General features: G+C 34.3%; 1 protein-coding gene across 1 annotated transcript; it reads left to right on the forward strand.

The window, feature by feature from the left end:
- Window positions 1-5268: 5268 nt before the first annotated feature.
- LOC149570667 (multiple C2 domain and transmembrane region protein 5-like) lies at window positions 5269-8950 on the forward strand. The gene has a single exon (XM_089823212.1). It carries the CDS (start codon window positions 5693-5695, stop codon window positions 8765-8767), a length of 3075 nt encoding a protein of 1024 aa, XP_089679338.1. The 5' UTR covers window positions 5269-5692; the 3' UTR covers window positions 8768-8950.
- The last annotated feature ends 14012 nt before the right edge of the window (window positions 8951-22962 follow it).

A 22962-nucleotide genomic window follows, 5' to 3' on the forward strand; every position in this document is an offset into this window, starting at 1 on the left:
TGGAATCAATTCTTTAATTGTATATTTTCATTGATGTTTACACAAATGTTGGTATTAACCAAGCAATGTAGAATTTGCAATATTAACTTTGTAAATCTTAGTATTAACCGAGTAGTCAAGTAATGAAGACATTCCAATAATAACTGAGAAATTGGTTAATGAAAGGATTCATGCTTACAATATTGACCAAGTGGTTGGACATCAAAGGAGTTCACTATTGACTGAGTGGTTGGGCAATGAAGAAGTCACAGTGTCAACCGAGTGTTCATCCTAGTGTTGACCGACTAACAATATAATAAAATTGTCAAATGTTTAATTAATTGAGGTTGAGTGTTTAGATGTTTATTGATATTTTGAAAGGGTATTCAAGCTGACTTTTGTTAGTTTATGATATATAAGAAAGGTCAAGTTGAGAAGACAAAAAGGTAACAAGTAGAATATGAAAAGAATGGATATGTGAGCGAAGGCAAAAAGGTAGAGCATAAAAGTGTGAAAGATAAGTTGCAAAGAAACATTTGATTAGAAAGGATCCAAAGGTCAAGCCAGAACAAAGATCTAAGTCTACAAAGATAGTTGTTTCACTAATCCGGTCAAATTGTTGTTGCTTTCTAACCATTGTAGCAACAAAGAAATCTCTTAATAGAGTTGACTTAATAGTCATTTATAAATCCTCTAACAAGGTGACATTTCAAGATTGAAGTGTTTGAAGACCTCTAACCAAGCCACTCCTAACAGTGTGATCTAAATCCTCTAATAGAGTCATACTTGATAGTACGTTTTGTAACCTTTAATAGGGTTGCTCCTAATAAGGCTCACTTCATAAGAGTGAAAATTATTGTGACTAGTTGCAAGGTGGTTTTTCCCAAATTAAGAACTTCCATGTTAAATCTTGGTGTCATCTGTGTTCATGATTATTTGCTTATGCTTTATGTTTTTGCAACTAAGTTACTAAAAAATAGAATTGATTAAGAAATCTTAAGATTGCTATGTTAACTGAGTGACAGTAAGCTGCATCATTCAATATTTCATGATAAGTGAAAGTTTGTAGAGAAATATAAGGGACAAGGATTTGTTTTTGTGGTAACAGATTCACCCCTCCCCTCTAAGTTACTCTCTTACATTTCCAATAGGTTAGAGGTCAAAGAAGTGAAACAATTAATTTCTTGTTGAAGGCATGAAAGAAGTAAATGAAGTTGATGATTAAGATCTGGTAAAGATGAACCCATTCTCAGAGAGGAGATCACTTTGAGTCAAGGGAATAAGAAAGAATACGACTTACCTAAGGGAGTAGTAGTCACCATGAAACATGAAGAAGAAGATGTTGCACTAGAAAATGTAATTTTTAATGAATCATGTGATGTTGAATTTGATATTATTATTTTATTGAAGTGAAATAGAATGATGGTGATTTTCATGTTATGGGTGAATTAGTTCAAGAGTATATTGCTAGGAATATGTAGTATGCAAAGAAACCTTTGTATGGTATTTTAGAGTTTAATGTAGTTGCATTTTGGTGGATGTGTTCGAAAAATGGTGTGTTGAAATCTACAAGATTGGAAGAGAATGAGAGGTACACTTGAAAGAGGGAGTTGATTTATGATGAAATTGAATTTATATGTAGTACGTTGAGTGTAGTACAACATTGTCAGGGAAGAATATGTGTTCTAGCTAGATGTTGGAATAGGAAAAAAAAAAAGATTCAAGTTACTAATTTTACTTATGGAGTTTAAGACTCTATTTTGGGAATGGACATATTCACAAAACATTTCTTGTGTTGGGTGTTTGATGCAAGAGAATTTATGGTGTAATATGAATCTTGCATCATCCAAAAAAAGGAGATAGATGATAAAAGAAGAAGAGAAAAGAGAAAAGAAGAAAAAGAAGAAGAAGAAACAAAGTAAAAGAGGATTTTTTTATAAATGAAAATTATCAAAACAAAAGAGGATCTAAAAAATTAGGGAATCCCAAAAAAATATAATAAGCAGTGAAAAAAGTGATTTTGAAAAGAATCAAATTTAATATAAAATTACTTTTTGTAACTTATCATTTAGTTATAATTTATAGGATCATATTAGGTTTCATTTAATATTTGTAGAAGGTTAGTTATATCTACTTGTTCCAAGATTTGTCTCACATTGGATGTGATTGTAATCTCTTGGGTGGAAAGTTCCTATATAAGAAAGGCATATAAACATTTGTAAGGTTGTGATTGTAACCTCTTGGGTGGAAAGTTCCTATATAAGCAAGGCAGATAAGAATTTGTAAGGGTCTTTGTTTTCTTGAAGAAGTTGTAGCAGACTCATCTTGTAGAGGTTGTAATTATCCCATCCTCTAATAGGTTGTAATAATCTCATCTTGTAAGAAGTTGTAAGGATCTCTCATCCTCAAGAAATTGCAAGGATCTCATCCTCAAACATTTGAGAACATTGTAAACATGCTTAAATATTTGGAAGCATATGAAAGAAAGTATGTTTTAGCATTGTGAATCTATTCTTTATGGAGTATTTTGGCTCTCTCTTTGTCTCCATGTTGTTATATTTTTGTGTATAAGTTTGTAAGGGTGTTGTGGCCCTTAATCAAGTAGTATCAGAGTGTGGGTTGAATTTGTAAGGGGATTACCCTCTGTCAATAGAACTTGTAGTTTGTGATGATGAATTCAATCATTCAAACATTCTTTTGGTGCAAATTTTGACTTAGACAATTATTCCTACATAGTAATACTCTTACATAAGAATTTTTTTAGAAAAACATACAAAATAGGACTTAAATTCAACTTGGCTCAAATTTATGATGTCTAAATTCTCTTGGAATAGAGTTGTTGCAATATATAATCTAAAAGATAATTAAAACCTAGTAGTTATAGCTCCCATTTTTAGATGCACACTTTGTCTTGCTTCATCTTGTAATTTATTTGTTTAGGGTTATGGAAATACAAGTCTTGAAGATAATCTTGAGAAGTATAGGCCACATTTAGTGGCTTGAGGCTAATTCTTTAGATTTTGGAATAGATTTTAATGCTTGATATTCCCTCATGTTGAGAATCTTACACCTTCTAAATTATTTGATCTAATCTTGGTGTTCAATGGTTAGATATAGAGATCGAGGGATTTATTTGAGGAGATCTACTTGGCATAGCTAGAGCACTTTAAGGTATTACAAGGACATGATTTAATGATCTCTTTGTAGATGAAAGTTTGTAAACTAGCGCATTCTTTTATTCATATAGAAATGAAGGTTGTAATTGTTGATTTTTCTTTTACACCAATTGACATTGAGTACACTGGCCATAATTTTTATGCGAGTTTGGTTGGTAATATTTTATAGCCCATTTATAAACTAGATATTACTCATGTACTGAAATCCTAATAAAATCGTTTTCATTCTAGATGTAAGAAGCCTTGGGCTAGATGTTAAAGAGATTTTTTAGGCATCTTTTAGTTGTTCCTAAGTGCTTGTTTTAGTACTAGTTAGTATAGTATTTTGAGCAAGATAGTAGATATAAAGAATTCACAGATGTTTTGGGAAGGATATGTGGATATTTGGAGGTATAACAATGGATATGTGGTTGGTTAGAGGTATAGCAATGGATATGTATTTATCTTGTTATGTAGTTTACTTAGTTAGATGAGCCATAGATAAGTTGTAGTTGATATTTGATTGTTGATGTAAAGTACTATTAGAGTTATGTGATATTTAATTACAATCCTATGAATGTTATTATCAGGTTTGAAGGGTCCCACCTTGATCCTTTGACACCTCAACTAGAGTTGAAGGTGACACATTGTGTAGCTAAATATTGTATCATGAGGGGAGTTCATAGGAAAAATTTATTTTGATGAGTTTTATCCTTTGATTCATGTCATTTTATTGACTCATAACATTGTTTCCCATGGTATTATATAGTCACCTTTTACATGTGTCTATTGTGAAAGGAAGAGACATGAGGCCTAAATAAAGAGTTTTCTATAGATTGTTTTGGCACATATAAAAACTATATAAATAATAATAATAATCAATAAAGAGAATGTGCTCCATATGTACTATTTTGTTGAAGATTAATATATACTTGTCGACTCCTATTTAATACCTTCTAAATATCTCAATGAATAGTTAACTATTGCATCAAACTATACAGAACACACTTCAAAAAAAAAATCTATGAAAGGAAGCCTCTAAGTGAAAAAAACAATGCACTTTTCTCCTCCATGATCAAGGCTTTTAGGGGAAAGGAGAAAAAACAATGAACCACTTTTTTCCTCTATAATTCTAGAGAAAGCTACAGAAAGTGAGATGACAATCTTGCACGCTCAAAACTGTGTAAGAGAATAAAAGTTGGGTTTTATGGACCACTGCAAAAAAGTTAGTGTTCAGAATAGCTCTCATATTCCCCACCAAGAAAAAAATGGAACGTGGATTGCATCAAATCTCCAAAAATCACAGCACTTTACCAGCACATAATTTGTTGTGCTCATTTGCAGTGGGCACCTACCATTTACCGGTTCTACACTGGTCTGCTAACGAAATAAATAATTGATTTTATATGTGGAAAGACCTGAGCATGCAAATCTTTCCTACTCTCAATCGGCTATAGAAGAGGCGACATTTTGTATTATGCTGTCACGCTTCCAACACACAAGCAACCCCACCAGAATTCTGTTCTTTCCTTAGTAATCAAGTTTTCGATCTTCACATATCAAAATTTGCACAATACAACTGAAAAGACAGTTCGATTCGAAATGCGCAGACGATGATGCGGATTCGCTGTAGCAAAAACTTTGGCGGCTTCTGGACGTTCAGCAATGGGGCCTCGGGGCCCACCCAATACTACTGATCCATTCAATGCGACTTGCATGGCTTGCATGGCGTCGCCACAATTCGACGTAGTGCAGCATAACGGACACATTTGGTCGTGAAATGTTGGATTAGTTTCACGTCGCTTTAATTCTCAGTAGGTTATTCCCCTCCCTGATCGGGACCCCGAAACTTCCCGATTAAGAAAGACCGACTACTTATATCTATCCCTTGCTTTCACGCAAGGTTTTAGCCGGCGCGATAGCCATTGAATTTGATGGTCGTATTTTTCGAAAAACGGTTGAATTTCTTGACCGTTACATTGGAGGCGACAAAGTCTGTTGGAAACGCAGTGTATTAATTGAGATGTTGTACGCAAATTTATTAAGCATGACGTAGGAGAATATCATGCCATGCACATTTTGATGTCGTTAGAATATTTTAGGCAAGGCAGGTCCCCCACCGGCAAAGGATACGTTGCGGTTTAAGATTTGCGTGAGACGGATGGAAAGCATGCCTCGTTTCCGTTGAGATTTGGAGGAATGCAAGGCCCCTCGGAATGCGCACTAGTCGTTTCAACTTTCTCCCCCTATTCATCCGCAGCCTTTTTAATGCGCTCCCTGTTTTTCTAGTCGTTGGCACGTGCACAAACCTGCACACGCCCTTTCCTTGTATTTTAATCTGAATCCCCCTCACCCCCGTCCCTATCCAATCTCTCAAAGGCTCGTTTTCCTCAATATTACGTCGGCTTGACAGGGACTGTGGAACCGAGGTGCAAGATTGATTCGTTTCGCCTACCAAGAATAGGAATCGTATTCCCCCGCATTGCTTTGCCGGCCTTTAACGCCAAGGGAAGCGAAGAAAGCCAAAAGAGGAAGACCTACGCAATCAGAAAAAACTGATGGGCAGGAAAGTGGTGGTAGAAGTCTGCAATGCGCACAATTTGATGCCCAAGGACGGGCAGGGCACTTCGAGCCCTTTCGTGGTTGCGGAATTCGACGGGCAGCGCTTTCGCACGCAGACCAAATTGAAGGAGCTGAATCCGCAATGGGACGAGAAGCTGGAGTTCGTTGTCCACGATCCGGCAACCATGGCTTCCGAGCTGCTGGAAATCAATGTCTACAACGACAAGAAGCAGGCGAAAAGGAGCAACTTTCTTGGCCGCTTGAAGATCTACGGCAGCAGCTTCGTCGAGAAGGGGTCCGAGAAGCTCGTGTATTACCCGCTCGACAAGAGGAGCGTCTTCTCTCGGGTCAAAGGCGAACTGGGTCTCAAGATATATTATCTCGACGAAGAAGAGGATGACAAAGAAGCCCAACAGCCAGATAATGGAGAAGCCTCCAAACCAGAAGAAGAGGCGAAGGCGGACGAGACTGCTGCTGCCGTCGAAAACGAGAAAGAAGCTCCCAATTCAGAACCAGAGGGCCCCCCCGCCGATGACAATGGTGCGGAAGACGAGAAAAAGGAAGAAAATCCCAATCCTGATCCTAATCCCAGTCCCGACCCGCCGGAAGAGAAATCTAGTGAATCTGCTGAAGAAGATACCAAGGTGGTAGTTTTGACGGAACCGCCGCCAAAGTACCAGCAGCAAGCCATTTTCCGCCACCATGACCAACTCCCCGAGCCTTACCCCGCGGAGACATTGGGCTCCGTCATCAATGGCGACAGAAACAGCACGTACGATCTAGTGGAGCCGATGGGTTATCTCTACGTGCGAGTTATCAAGGCGAGGGATTTGGCGGCGAGGGATCTCGACGGGAGCTCGGACCCGTACGCGAAGATCAGAGTGGGAAACCACACAATCCGCACGCGGACGGTGTCGAAGAACCTGAATCCCCATTGGGATCAGGTCTTCGCTCTGTCGAAAGACAAGCTGAGCTCGTCGACCTTGGAGATCAGTCTCTGGGATTCAGACGTCCTCAAAAAGGACGATTTTTTAGGGCTGGTGACCTTCGACTTGCAGGAGATTCCGAGGAGAGTGCCGCCAGACAGCCCCCTGGCACCGCAATGGTACAGGCTGGAGGGGCAAGGGGCGAAGGGCGATCTCATGCTGGCGGTCTGGATGGGCACGCAGGCGGACGAGGCGTTTCCTGAGGCCTGGCAGTCTGATACGGGTGGTCTTCTCGTCCACACGCGGTCTAAAGTTTATCTCTCGCCCAAGCTCTGGTATCTACGCGTGAACGTCATAGAGGCGCAGGACATCAGGGGAGCGGGAGATCTTACAGTGAAGGCCCAACTCGGGGGTCAGTCTTTCAGGACCCGCCCGGCCGCCATTAGCAAGAGCACCGGTACCGGCACGTGCCCGTTCTGGAACGAGGATCTTGTTTTCGTGGCGGCAGAGCCCTTCGAGGAGGAGCTCGTCTTGACCGTCGTGACCGGCAATAACGACGTCGTTGGGCAGGTCAGGAGTTCTCTGTATGCAATAGAACGGCGCGTCGACGATAGGCGGGTGAGCTCTCTCTGGTTCAATCTGGAGAGAGTCGGCGGCAGCGGGGATGACGAGGAGGTAGAGAAAGAGAAAGAGAAAGAGAAAGAGGAGGAGGTAGAGAAAGAGAAAGAGAAAGAGGAGGTGGAGATAGAGAAAGAGGAGGAGAAGGAGAAGCAGAAGGAGGAGAAATACAATGGGAGGCTGCACCTTCGACTGTGTTTCGAAGGTGGCTACCATGTATTAGATGAGGCGGCGCATCTGACGAGCGACGTGCGGCCGACGGCGAAGCAGCTGTGGAAGCCGCCATTGGGGGTGCTCGAGGTGGGCATCCTGGGCGCCAAGAATCTCCTCCCCGTGAAATCGAAAGGCGGGCGGGGCTCCACAGACGCGTACTGCGTCGCCAAATACGGGCCCAAGTGGATCAGGACTCGAACCGTGGTCGACAGCTTCGATCCGAGATGGAACGAGCAGTACACCTGGGAAGTCTACGACCCATGCACACTCCTCACGCTCGGCGTATTCGACAACTCGCAGCTCGAAGAACGACAACACGACAAGCCTCGGAAGGATTTCCGCCTCGGGAAGGTCCGGGTTCGAGTCTCGACGCTGGACAGCGACCGGATATACACGAATTCGTACCCGCTTCTGGTCCTCCACCCGACGGGGATCAAGAAAATGGGCGAAATCGAGCTGGCGGTTCGATTCTCCACGTTTTCTCTCCTCAACGTTATGAACATCTACACACAGCCGCTCTTACCGAAAATGCACTATCTCCACCCTCTGGGAGTCGTTCAGCAGGACGTTCTGAGACACACCGCCATGAAAATCGTGAGTTTTCGACTGGCCCGATCTGAGCCGGCGCTGAGACAAGAAGTTGTCCATTTCATGCTCGATTCCGATACCCACATGTGGAGCATGCGTCGTAGTAAGGCGAACTGGTTCAGAATCATGAACCTCCTGTCCGGGCCGATCGCCATTATCAGCTGGTTCGACGAGATATGCAAGTGGAAGAGTCCGTTAACGACCGTGCTGTTTCAGATGCTCTACCTGATCCTCCTGTGGTACCCGCATCTCATCCTGCCCACCGTCTTCCTCTACCTGTTCCTCATCGGCGCCTGGAATTACCGGTACCGGCCGCGCATGCCACCGCACATGGACACGCGTCTGTCGTGCGTCGAGGGAGTTAACGCGGACGAGCTGGACGAGGAGTTCGACACTTTCCCCACCTCGCGGAGCGACCACGTCGTACGGAAGAGGTACGACCGGCTGAGGTCGCTGGCGGCGAGAATTCAGTCCGTTTTGGGGGATCTGGCGAGCCAAGGTGAGAGATTTGGGGCTCTGCTCAGCTGGAGAGATCCTCGCGCCACCGCCATCTTTCTTCTCTTCTCTTTGTTCGCTGCCGTTTTGCTCTACGTCACTCCCTTCAGAGTCGTCGGGATTCTGGTCGGCGTTTATCTTTTCCGGCACCCCAAATTCAGAAATCCCCTGCCTTCTTCCACGCTCAATTACTTCAGACGTCTTCCGCCGCTCTCCGACCGGATTTTGTAATGTAGAATTTCGTTGCCGGCGCCGGCATTTACCAGATTTTTTCTGTTATATGGTTTGTTGAATTTTTTGTTTGATAAAACCAGAGAAGAGAGAGCTGTTGGCTTGTTATACTGCTGATTTTTCCCTGATGTTTTGTAAATGGTTTGGGCGTTGAAATTCAAATTTTTTGATTCGTTTCCAGAACGTCGAAATTCAAATGTTTTTTATTCGTTTCTGGAATGAGGCAGTCGATTTTTGTGGGCATGATTTTGGTGTTATATGACGGAACGAAGAAAACAAAAGAGGCGTGTTCCATTAAGACTTGTTATTATTATGACTGAATTAAGTCGATGTACGGACCGTTGTGACAAGTGCGTCAGCAGAACCCTGTAGACTGTTTTCTTGCATATTGTTTTTTTTATGTATTTTACCTACCTCTTGATGTGACTCGTCATATGAATTTGATGGCCACATACGACCGGATTTGTCCATTAAGTTTTTATATTCGTATTTGGATCGGGTTGAATTTTCCTGCATTATTTTTTTTTCAATTCGAATTTGCAGGTAAGATTTGTTTTAATCACTCTGAATTCTCAAAATTTTAACTGACGTCTCTTTATTCTTGTTCTTGGTGTGCTTTCAATACAAATATTCTTGGTGTGCTTTTAATGCTAATCTAATCTCATTTACATTCTTTATAACATTATCATAAGAAAACTATGAAAAGACCTATTTGTATCACTTGGATAATTTTTATTTAATGAGAGCACATGTTTACTTTGATTTTTTTCATATATATTTTTAGGAGAATTTGTATCCCATGAATAAAATAATATATTACATATAACATTTTAATTCTTAAATTTATTTAGATCTTTATCATATTGATTTGTCAAAAATATAATAACAAATACATCATGATCCAAAATATAATCCAATCAAGTATTGATTAGCAGCTATTTTTGTTAGTGATCACTTCACTGCTGTGTATGGTGTTCATACTATTATATGGGTAATTAATATCACCTTTTAATAATAGGGGCAATATAAAAGTTCCCCAAAACAAATACTTCAATAAATTCAACGGGGACGACTTTAATAAGCAAAAGAAGCTTCATGTTGACTTTGTATGATGTCGACTCTCATGAAATTTTGTGTATCTCCTATGCCGTGGAGATTCATTACTTTGACATTTCAAAAAAATTGATAGTTGCATGTATTTTATTTTACCGATTTAAAATTTATTAGTTGCCTGCGTTTTTTCGACTTTTTCAAAAGTCATTAGTTGCATTTATTTAATTAATTGAAGGTATGTTTTTTTATTTTTAATATTATTAAATTGAGGAATAGTATTTATATTATTAATAATATCTTATTATTATTATAAATAATTTTTTATTCTTTTAATTATTATAACCTATTTATTCAAATCATTTTATTAAATAATTTTTATATAGACACATCCACTATATTGTTTATCTGTTTTAACATAATATTTGTGTCTTTTTAAATAACCATTTTCTATATCATAAAGATAACAATATTATGTAAAATATTGTAAAGTAATAAATATCTAACATCTTTTTAATCAATACAAAGGAGGAAAAAGATGTGGGAAAATACAATGGAGTTTTGGAAACGATATAGAATCTATACCTTAATGTCTAAATGCTTTGCTTCATCCTTAAAAGATGAAATAAAAGCACACTTACAACAAATGAAAAAATTATGGTACACATAAAGGAAGGTCACGATAGACTTTCTCTCTGTGTCATACCAATAGAGCATCAAAGGTCATCTAAAGCAAACTAATATGAACAAAATACACACTAAAAAACATATCACAAGGATTCATATTTTATGCTCAAGAAAACTATAAAACACAAAGAGTATATCGCATGTGTTAGTCATTCTAAGGAAGATCATTTGCATCTCAATCTCATCATAAAGAGGTTGCAAGGAAGATATTAGAGAGACTACAAAGTGTATATTTAGTCAAGATTTTTCACCTTGTTATACTTTTTTAAAAAAAACTTGTGACTAAACCATACCACTCCAAAGTGAAAAAAAAAAACATAATAAAACCATAGGAAAGGCCAATATGTATTGATGGGTGATAATACAAAGTCAGTTCTTTTGTTCTTATTTATGCTCTAGAGTTTGCACCTTGTTGTGTGTATTTTTTACATTCAATTTAACCTTGCCACTCCAAAGTGAGGTCAGGATCGTGCCCCAGGTGATTTTGACAGTGTGGATGACCCTCAGTACTTGGCTCTAAGACAAAGAGGTTTTAGGCACGAGTGGGCTCGTATCGGGCCCCTAAAAAGTCTATGTGGTGGCCTACATTGGTTAGTAGTTTGCAGACTTCGTGCATCACTGGGTTGCCTCGTAGGTTTGATCCCTCAATCGAAAAAAACAAACAAACAAATAAAACAAAATAAAACATGATAAAAACATAAGAAACGTCAAAAATTGATTTGCATTTAGATTCTTATTGTAAAAAAGAAGTCATATTTTTCTCTAGACTTCACATTATCAATTATCAATTTAATTATAAGTATAAATATGTTCCCCTCTCTTGCATGTAATTTTATTGTGAGAGCAAGTGTTTCCTTGAATATAAATGGACATTAAAAAAAAAAAAAACACTAATAGAAATGAATAGGCAAATGTAATGGCAAAAAACAAAGCCAATCAGATGATATATAATAAAAAATAAAAATATTTTAAAATGTTCATGAACATTCAAAAAGATAAAGTATTTTCTAATGGTTTGGAAATCAAATGTAATTTGAAAAAGGATTGAGTTGTTTTGCATTAAGTCAAATTAATAAGTTGAATGAACAATATTAGGGTTTATTGAATGATTAGTTCTTCATATTGGAGTTCAATAAATTTATTAAGTTGTTAAATATATACTTGTCAATAAGACATCTAATTTGAGATCAATTATTTTCATAATGTATAGATTAAAAAAATGGATAACAAATGTTTTAATGGACATCTATTTCTTTTTGAAAATGTGTGCATTTATATTGGGGGAAAACGTAATGAGACTATAATACTACAAACATGTATAAATTGTATGTGCATATATGTTTACATTAAAATTCAATGAAATAAATATGTTCTCTACAAATGTTATATTTCTATTATTATTTAATATTATTTATTACATTTTAAAACATACTATATATTCCAAACAATCGAATTCTTTTTATATTTTTATCTATAACTGCAAAAATAAAATCTACTTGAAATCATAAGAAAAATAAATATTATTTACAAAATTATTATAATAAAATATTAAATAAGAATAAGAATTTAATGAAAAAATATTATAATGTACAAAATTTACGATTATTCAAATTTTTTATTATTTTAATTTGAAATATTGAAATATAATATCCACAAATTTAATTTTCTAACTCCCAAGTGAACTCTTTATCAAGTAATGGGCGAAACACTAATATTAATTTCCTTAAAGTAAAGGATTGCTAAATCTTTTGTCAACAAAAAGGAAGCGTTTGTCCTTATGAGCTTTCTAGACCATAAAAAATATCAATCCAACTCCTAAGTGAATAATCCCGTCCAATCTTTTCAGCATTTCAGTGGGATTCCCCCACGCGGAGAGAATAATAGACATCTTTGAAAGTGAGGATAATGCTTTTTAATTGTATCATATTTTAAATACCCCAAACCAAATCCTTAGAGAATTTCAATCAAAGCAAATGTCTTATTTATTGGGATTTCTAATGTTTATTAGATAAATTAATATTGGTAAGCCATCTACCCAATTAGATCCGTCTGGGTCAAAGCAAATGTCTTTATCACATATTATCAGAGGAATCTCAATATTGAAGTCTTATGGGGCTCCAAATTTAGCAGTTTTTAACATATATTATAAGAAGAGGCATCTTGCATATTAGAAGCTACATAAATAGGTTGTAGTGAAGGATGTAACGTAAGCATGTGTAGCTTATGCGTTTTGGTCACGATGTTTAGTTTAAGATAGATAGATAGATAGATAAAATTTTAACATCCACGAGGCCAAAAATAGCCTATGGGACAGCAAGACAACTCAAGCAGACTTAAGTAGCGCTGTTCGCCTCTTGTGTAGACTAATGATGAGCCCCCCCAATTGCTCAATGTACTCTTCGTTGAACAGGTTATGCCAAGAACTGTCACATATAGTATCCGCAAACTTATCCCTGCTATCCTTGTAGGCCTCACATTCTAGAATAAAGTGCTGTTCAGTTTCCACTTTCCCATAATTGCAAAATCTGCAAATTCTCTCTTCCCAAGCCTCCTTTGGCCTCTTCCAACGCCCGGTCTCACAACGAAGTTGGTGAGAGTTGGTTCTCAGCTGAGCAATAAGAATTTTAGCTCTCCAAGAAATGTTGGCTCCTATGTACACTTTTTCGAGCTGATCACAAGTGGGGTTGAACTCATTTATATAATATAGTTTCTTCCTCCCAATCTCACTTCCCCAATTTCTCTTGTAGAATTTCTCCATAACAAAGACCTTTATTTCTTTATTACTTGTGGGGCACATATTGAAATGAATATTCCATTTACTCATCCACTTGATGTTTTGTTGCATCCATGTCCTTTTTCGCTTACATAGTGTGTCACTAAAGACAACTTTCGGCCATCTATCCTCTTCCATTTTTTTGATTCTTTTTAGATAGCTTAAAAGGCGAACCATAACAAGTGCCTCAATAGGCGCAGCCCCCATTTCACTTAGCATGATGTCATATGGAACAGTGCTTTTAATTTTAAACTTGCTTGTAATCAAGCGCTTTTGGATTCCTTCGATTTGTTTCCATTGTGCTATAGTAGTGCTGCTGGCCCATAATTCACACCCATAAAGAACAACTGGCAGCACAAGAAGACCAAACAAGGTTTGAATAGTTTTCCAATCCCACAACTCCGCTTCACGGCACCTATTCTGAAGAGCGTAGAAAGCCTTCCATCCACCTAATGTCCTTTTATACCTGCAGCTAGACCAGCTTAGTTTTTTGTTGAAATCGATGCCAAGGTATTTATATTCCGCAACTTCTTCGAGAACACTTCCATTGTAATAATGAGTTTTTATTTTATTTATTTTATTTTAAAAGTACATTGCTTATAATTACAAGTATGAATGTGCAAGTTGTTAGTGTACCCTAAATCCAACCCTGTAGTTAACTTTAGCTATGGCGGTGATTTAAGACTGCCTTATTGAGGATCGTTTCTCATGCAAATTAAGGCCGTTAGTTCAGATAGATTCCTATTAACAGCTCATGCATGTCAGTCATAACTGCCATCTATTGTTTTTAATTCCACTTTTCTCTTTTGAGATTTCATGCATAATATAGGCAATTAATATTGATATATTCATTGTAATTTAGACGTTAATATGGTGAGATCAATAAAATTATGTGGTGCAGTTTTTTTCTTTTGTATTTTCCCTTTTCTAATTAGATCCTATGTAGCCATAGAGTCAATAAGTAAGCATTTTGTTATGTTATGTGTGTTCTTATAACACGAAATATAAGCAGCAATTGTTTTATTGTTCAATGTTTACAAACTTTTTTCTTATATGACTAAAACCATTAAAACTCTTTACATAAGAAAAATGGGACTAAGTCGCCACTACCAATGACTGACCAAATAAAACTATCACTCTATTTGTATGTTGTTTATTTTAAATAAGTAGTTTTTTATATTTATAATGATGCTGCTGATGGCTACCGACTATAACATTAAGATTTAATAATAGTTAAGGAAATTAAAAAGGAAATGAAGATTTTACTTATCTTTTACGCCACTAACAAGGGCATAATGGTACACAAAAAAGTTGTTATAAAGTTATTTTAAGCCTCTTGTTTTAGTAAAATCATTTGTTAAAAAATGTAATTATATAGTTGTATTTAATTTTAAGTTATATTTGAAAATAATAAATGAAAAAGAAAATAGTACGACCTATAATCACACTCATTTGAGTTTAATTTCTAAAATGTATACCAAATTCTAATTTTAAGAACAAGTGTAATGAACCCAAATTGGGGGTCCATCATTTATCTACGTCTTCTCTTTTAAATAAATTCTTTTCGCCATATTTTCTCTGGATGGGTTTGATAATTTCTATCTGATTGCTAATCTAATATTCTCGTGAAATAGGAAAATACTACTAATTCATTGATCACTATTGACTGTCTTGTTTGGTATGACTTTATTAATAAGCAAAGATGAACTTGTTATGGTCTGAGATGACCTTCCAATGTTTGTTATGTCCTACTTGATATGTTTGATTACGATGGCAATAGATTATGGCATTGTTACTATTTTATGACACTTGTAATTGTATGTCCAAGCCAAGATAACTGCTACTCCTTGTTTCTATGTGCTTGGGTCACTAAAGTTGGTGATTGCCTCTCTCTACGTGATTAGTTGTATATCCTTCCCTCCATACTTTGCTTTAATGTCGTTCCATGCTTTGTATTTTGTGAATGGGATTCGGTACTGTCACAGCTGATACTATCTCCTTCTATTCCTCCAATGTGGCTCTTTACTACTCGCAACTTGGTGGATATCCCTATTCGGTGATGATTCATGTCTTTGTAATTGCGAATGATTTATTCCCCATGGCGTAAAAACTGATCCTCCTCTTTCTATGTTTGTTCTTTAATACATGTTGTTGAGAGAGGTCAATAGTCACAACTTGTAGATATTAATCGATTAGTTATGGTTATGCTTAATATATATGTTATTTCATATAATAAATATATATTTATATGTTGCTATGATATTTGAATATATTTAGACTATTACTTTTATATTTATATACTTATATTTTATTATCACTATTGTATCATATGTATTAATAGATACAATATTATATTAAATTTAGCAATCAATTCATTAAATAGTATTTAAATGTGATAATAGTTAGATATATTATTGTCTTATTGATTTATATTTAAATGTGCTTTGTAATCATAGCTTATGTATACTGAATAATTGATATATTTTTATAGGGTATTTGATATCATTAAATACATTATATAATATTGTATGTTATTATAACATATTAAATATATGTTATGCAAATATAATACCATATTGTATTATCATTTATATTAATTCTTGTATCATTAATATATATTATATTGATTAGTCTATTAATCAATTTATAATAATTATCATTAGTTATTAATATCATATATATTCAAATGTGAATATATTATAATCTTCTTTGGTTTCATAATGTAATTATAATATTTATTATTATCTATTCATTATTATTCTTAATTATTATCATTGTATAATATGTTATTCAAATATTCATATATCCTTAAATTTGGGCTCAGACAACAAGATATTTTGTTGTCATTATGTGCATGAAGCTTTCTGCTTGAATAAAGTTCAGGCCCCATAGAATAAAGTGCAGGAGATGAAACAATATAGAAAATTTGCATTCAAGCCCAGTCCATTTTAGGTTAGACATAAAAGAGAATGTAACAAAAAATATCTAAGCTATCTAAGCTGCAATATTGTTTACTATGGTGAAAATATGGAGAGCAAAACATTGTTTGAGATTTGGAATTGGCGCATCTTTTACATTAATCTTTGTTTTGCCCTTATTATTGAACATTTAATGTATGGAAAAGGTGAAAGAAAATGTACGAATAAAGCAATGCATTTAGAAATAACTTTTTCAATTGATTTTCTACAATAGAAATTTTTATATCCAATGAAAGTTGTTGAGAGAGGTGGGAAAATTAGAAATTTCTACTATTCAAATTAACCACAAAATAAGAAATTGAAATCCAACTCATAAAATATTTCATACTTAATTTCTTTGAAAATGTAGAAATTTGTACAAAACATGAAAAATCCCTCACAAAACCGAAATCAAACTCATAAAATCAAAAGACCTCAAATGAAACCTTGTAAGAACTATAAAAATATTAAATCTTAGGCATATTAAATTTAGCACAACAGTAAAACTTACAACAAAAGCTAGGCAGATCTAGAATTTAGATTAAATAGCAACACCATGTATGATAACCACTAACTCAGGAAATGTAATCCAACCACTAAATAAAAAGCCCCTAAAAAAAACTAAAAATAAGACCTAAAAAAAGATATAACTCTTGATTACAATAAAGTCTAAAAAAATTATCAACAACCGGTGGTGTCAAAAGATACCATAAAATTGCGAGGAAATGATGAAGAAGCCTAGTTTTCAAAGTGACAGAGGATTTTGTCCTTCCTCTTCAAAGCATAGATGATGTCCAAAGATGAGAGTCTTTCTACAATCATGCTCAGTGTAGGTGATAGAAAAAAAAACCATTCTCAAGAAATATTTGGGAAACTCCCTTGGTTTCTATTTTTTTTTTCAAAAAAATTGTTCCTCCATATTAAATGACAATCTCTTTGTTCCATTTTGAATGGAAGAATTCATTTTATAAATGAAGTCTAAAGAAAATCTATTAAATCTAGAGATATAAAATAGAGATTTTTACTAAATTAGAAATATAAAAGATATGTTCAAGAATTAGAAATCGACCAATAAAAGGCAAAGATCAATTATGAAGAAAAACATAAAAATAAGTTACATATTAGAAAATATAAAAGTACAACAAGGGCTCACAACTTTTCAATGGAAAATTGTAAATTACGGGAGCAACCTATTGGCTTAATTAGAATTAGAATAGTTAACATATTTTTGAAGTTAGTAAATTTAAAATATATAATAGATAATTTAAAATTACTTTTATTGTACCAAATTTTGATAATACATGTTATTATTAATCAAGTTAGATTATATATTTTCATAATTTTCTAAATTAAAAATTGTTATAAAATATTAAACTACATTAAATCAACTCATTTTTTTAACAATATAATTTTTTTAATTTAGAAATTAATGTTCATTATAATTTATTTCCTATTTACTAGACCTATTGTACAAATTTACAAGTTATTGTAATTATAATGACCCCTCTATATGGCATTTGAAAGGTACTTGCAATTTATAAATCCTACACAATTTCATGCATCATGCACTTTTACATAATAAAAATTTTAATGCATCTCATGCTACAATATGCACATGACATTTAATTCAAGTCAATATACATTACATGTCAATATGTGTCTAACAAAATGGACTTATGCACATCTACATGTACCAATTTAGATAGTGTGAGTATTCTACAAGTCAATACCCACAATCTTACTAGTTACACTAGACAATTTTAGGTGCTAGAAATTAAATATTCAATAATAATATGAAATTTTTTACAATATTGTTATAAATTTTGTACGACTCATACTAAGTTTTGCATAGTAGTTTAGCACTATATATTTACATGTGGTAACACACAACCACATAATACACCATCCTAATGTCAACATATATTATCTAACATATGTCACTCTGCTCATCCACGTTCAAAGTATCTCAGATATATGCACGACTTTTTTAGGCATTTCATTTGCAATCCTAGATAACAACCACTATATTTAACATCTACACATAGTTTGGGTGGAAGGTTTCCAACTCGGTATAATAAATGTAATGTATTATAGGCCTATGATTTCAGCCTCATAGAATTACTATTAGAATGGATCATACTTTAATGGGTACCTTTGTATGCATTATTTCATTGCTTACTCATGAGTTATTGCTACCTGGTAGAGCAACTACAAAATATTATACTTAATGTTACATTAATGAATAAGGGATAACATTCTTCATGTGATTGCAATGTCCTCACTTTTCTTTAACCTTTTTTTGTATACAATGTCTTTGCAACTCAAGTTTTTTACTATAAGTAATCCTACTTTCACTATATTAGCCATAACTTCTACATGCAAAAATTTCATTTGACTAGAGTAGAAATTGGCTCAATGGTGTTCAATTGTATATGATTTAACTCATATTATTCGTGATTAGACATGTTTATTCAAGTTCAACAAAAAATTTGGTACTTTCATCCTCCTCTACACCATGAGATAGAAAACTAAGATGTGAAGATGAAATTTTCTCAAAAAAAGGACTCCTAATTGTCATCCAAAGAATGAAGTATTTATCTATATTTAACATTTAAAAAAACTAGGACGTTCACTTACTCACAAAGATGCAACATGTTGATGTTTCCTTTAACTTGGGTTTAATAAATCTAAAGATTGGAACATCTATTCCCTAAAATAGATACATTTCTTGATCTTCATAAATTATCGTTGGCTTCACATTTGTAATTTATCAAAATGCATGCACATCACCAAGTTTCATATCTTACAAGTTTTCATGTTTTTCCTTATTAGCACCCTCGAGTATTCTTAGCATAACAAGGAGAGAACTCTACCTAAGAGAGTGCGTCAAGTCTCACCTTCTATGCTATCACCTCAAGTTTTCATGAGGACAAATCTCAATAAAAAAGGACAAATTGGTTTAGATACACTTTTACAATGCTTCAACATGGCTAAATTTGTTGACATATACATTGGCTAAATTCTTTAGTTTCACATTAGATAGAATCAATATCAATTCTATAGAACAAATTGTGTATCATAAATTTGTTTATACATAATTTCATGCATCATAAAAAATTATACATGCAATTTTTGAATCTATAACTCCTATTAAAATATTCCCCCATGTACATGTCATCATGTTAGGATATGTTGGACATAAATCCTTCTAGTAGAATGACATTGCACACCATTTTGCAAGCACTAGTTCATATAACTCTACATAAATATGCAAGGCAATTGTCTATGCACTTCTTAGTTAAGTTATATAATTTGAGAGTCTATATCAAAGATCCAATAATAAAATAGACAAATTCTATTAAATTATTCTAAAATGTGAATGAGCCTACACATGAGTACACAAGAATCTACATTAACATGCTAATACACAACCATCCAACTAGGACTATATATATTTCTAACATTTTTCATCCACACATCCACTTGGAAAGTGTAACATTTTGACATGATAACATCAGCCTTCTATTTCTAAGCCTAGCTAATTACCATTGTATAAGTACAAAATGTGAATGTTATCTAGAGCTCTAGAAAGTTTCTAGCTCATTATATAAATCATAACATGTGTTATAGATATACATGTATGCATCCTCACATAATTTTCATTACTATAAATTTACCTCTTTAAGAACTACCTTTGAAAATGAAGGGTATGGATTCTTTCACTAGTTGATCATGAGACTCTACTTCTCACAATATTCTTAATACATTGTTATACACATGTAAAATCAATGAATAAATTACTCTTCTTCATGTTATTTTCAATTTGTCATCATTTATCCTAATCAATGGAATTTAATAGTGATACTTGAACAACGAAATCCTTTTTATTGAAATTAGAATATCCCCAAGTTTTAGAGCCTATCCATGACTTGAAATACATTTGAAGTTTCATTATATCTTAGATTGAAATTGGATCAATGATTTTCTAATACTTAAATATTCATCTACCTTCTTCCATTCTTAGGTAATACAACCTATTCCTCAAGAAAGTCTTATTCACAAGTGATTTTTCTTGATATATCTCACTTAGCTTCTTCCAAAGACTCTTTGAAAAAGTTTCTTAATGGACATTATCATAATTGAGTCTGCAAGACACAATCTTATGAGACCTTTAGCTTTTCTATCCATTTTATTTGTTGTGCATCTAAAGTTGCATCTATAGGCCTCAAGACATTTTCATCCACCACTTTTGTTCTAAAAAAATTCTCCACATCAATCCTCCCTAACATTCTTACCATCTTTACTATTCTACAATAATAGAAAATGAAGTACTTTGCACAAGCTCCCACTCAGACCTTGATTAGCTCAAAAAACATTGTAATCAAGAAATAGAAACAAAGTTGGTCAAGCTCTGATAGCACTTGTAAGGAAGAAAAGGTGTATGGATTCACTTTCTACTCTAGTAAACCTCATTTGGAAAATGTATTAGACCATTATGTTTACTTAAAGACAAGTTGAAAACTCTAAATATTTATCTATAAAAATGGTAGCTATTAAGAATGTGATCAAGATTTTCTCTTAAAAGTGATCATCCTATCTATTTATTAGTAACCTTTCAACTAATTAGAAAGTTAAATAACTATATTTTAATAAGTGTCATTTGATTTCCACAATCCATTATTGAAATCTGATTGGTTCTTCTGGAATTTGATTGTGTATGAAGTTTTTTGCATCAACGTTTCGGATCACACACAATGATCCATCATTAGGATGAAGATCCTCATTAAACTAATAAAATCTATGGCTGAGTTTACACATAGAGATGTTTTTATTTGTTACTTCAAATTGGACAAAACTTCCTTCAATTTTTGTTTATGAGTAATAACTTCTCTTATTAAATCTTGAGTTGTAAATTAATTAAGGTTTTGAATTTAGTTTGAAATGAGAATATAATATAAATAAATGATAATTATGGATATAAATATTCTCATTAGACTATATTCAAGCTACTTCACTATACTGGAATAAAATATATCAATTTTTTCATTCTATTTAAGAATACTTGGATAGGTGTGTCAATTCATGTACTCCTAATTAATTTGTGTGACTGACACTTATCAATTCTAAGTTGAGTTACACTACACCTATCATACTAAATAGAGAAAGTTCATGCTAATTAGGGAAAGTTAATTGCCCTCCTAACCAAGAGTAATTAATACTAAGTTAAAATCTTTTCTTAGAAACAAGTTCATGTTAATTAGAGCAAGTTAACTCCCCTCCTAATCAAAAATATTTAGGACTAAGTTAATATCTTTTCATAGATGTGTCATCTACTTGATTCATATATATATATATATATATATATCCATTCATGGATCAAGATGCATATATGCATGTACATATTCATCTTCATAACGATCTTTATTATATTGATTGTAAGTAAAATGGTACTTTTCTAATTAATATGGTGTATGGGGCAGAGTACATTATGGTTAGAGATGTATAGGAATCATATCATGGTGGAGAATATGATTATGTAGATTATATTCTAGAGAAGATGAAAGAAAATATTGGGTTGGCACAGAGTGGAGAGATGGGTAATTTTAAATTCCACCATTATTCGTTGCTGATGCATTTGATTTTATACAAGAATGTGGGTTATATTAGCCCAGATTTCATTGATCACACCTTTGATGCTAATGGAGAGCTACTAGTTAAGTTATGGACACAGGTATGGGATAGTTCTTATGACTATTCTAATTTTGTTTCATTTTTAAAATAATATTATCTCTTTAATAATGAAAATGCTAGACCCTAGTTTCTTTAGGGCTCCAGAGATACTGAAAAATTTGTTAACACCAGCCCTTCTGCTTGAGAGAAAGAGGTTAGACCACAACTGGGGACAAATATTCTTGTTCCCAAATTTTTCCCTCATGAGAATCTATGGTTGCCCTCAACCTCCCCATATATTACCTAGATATATCCCTCCTAGACTAGTCATCATTGAATTCATGTGGTAGTTGATGATGGTAAATAAAGACTACTTGGGGCCTAAAGTGCATAAAGGCACATGTTTTTATGTAGATGCTTTAGAGTAGGAGACTTTTCAATTGGAAAAGAATCCTTGGATCAAATCCATTCTTTCTTTCATCATTTTAATTTGTCAACTACTCCATATAGAATGTATGACCTAGACAATTGGATGAGAAACACCTTGAAAGAAATTAGGAATTATGTGTTTCCAAGTACTAAAGAATTACCACATGAGGGCTTGATTCTCAACATTGTAGCTGAAGGGGAGGTTGTTGATAAGTTAGCAAAATTTGATGATGTTTTAAGGGTAGAAAGGGAGATGAAGAAAGCAAACCTAGATTTCAAGGGGTTTTATATGGATATCCATTATCCACAAAGAATAAGGAAAATGGTGAATGATCATGCTAAGATCATAACACAAATGTCTGAAAGGCCAATTGGAGAGGAAGAAAGGGCGAATCCTAACAACCTTGAGCCAGATGTAACTTTGGAAATTGAAGAAGATGAGTCTGCTAAAGCATCATGAGTTACCAAGGGTAACAAAAGCAGAAGGTAGTCCATATACATGAAAAGGTAAAGCAAAGGACATTGTAGATCCTACCTGGAAGAAACCAATATTTATTTGATATGAGGTAGAATTATATATAGGATAGGGTAAATGTGGTAGAGAACTCTCTGACTAGCTTAGAATTGGC

Source organism: Cupressus sempervirens, chromosome 3 (genome assembly GCF_028749045.1).
Source record: "Cupressus sempervirens isolate cs-2001-9-10 chromosome 3, ASM2874904v1, whole genome shotgun sequence".
NCBI classification, from domain to species: domain Eukaryota; kingdom Viridiplantae; phylum Streptophyta; class Pinopsida; order Cupressales; family Cupressaceae; genus Cupressus; species Cupressus sempervirens.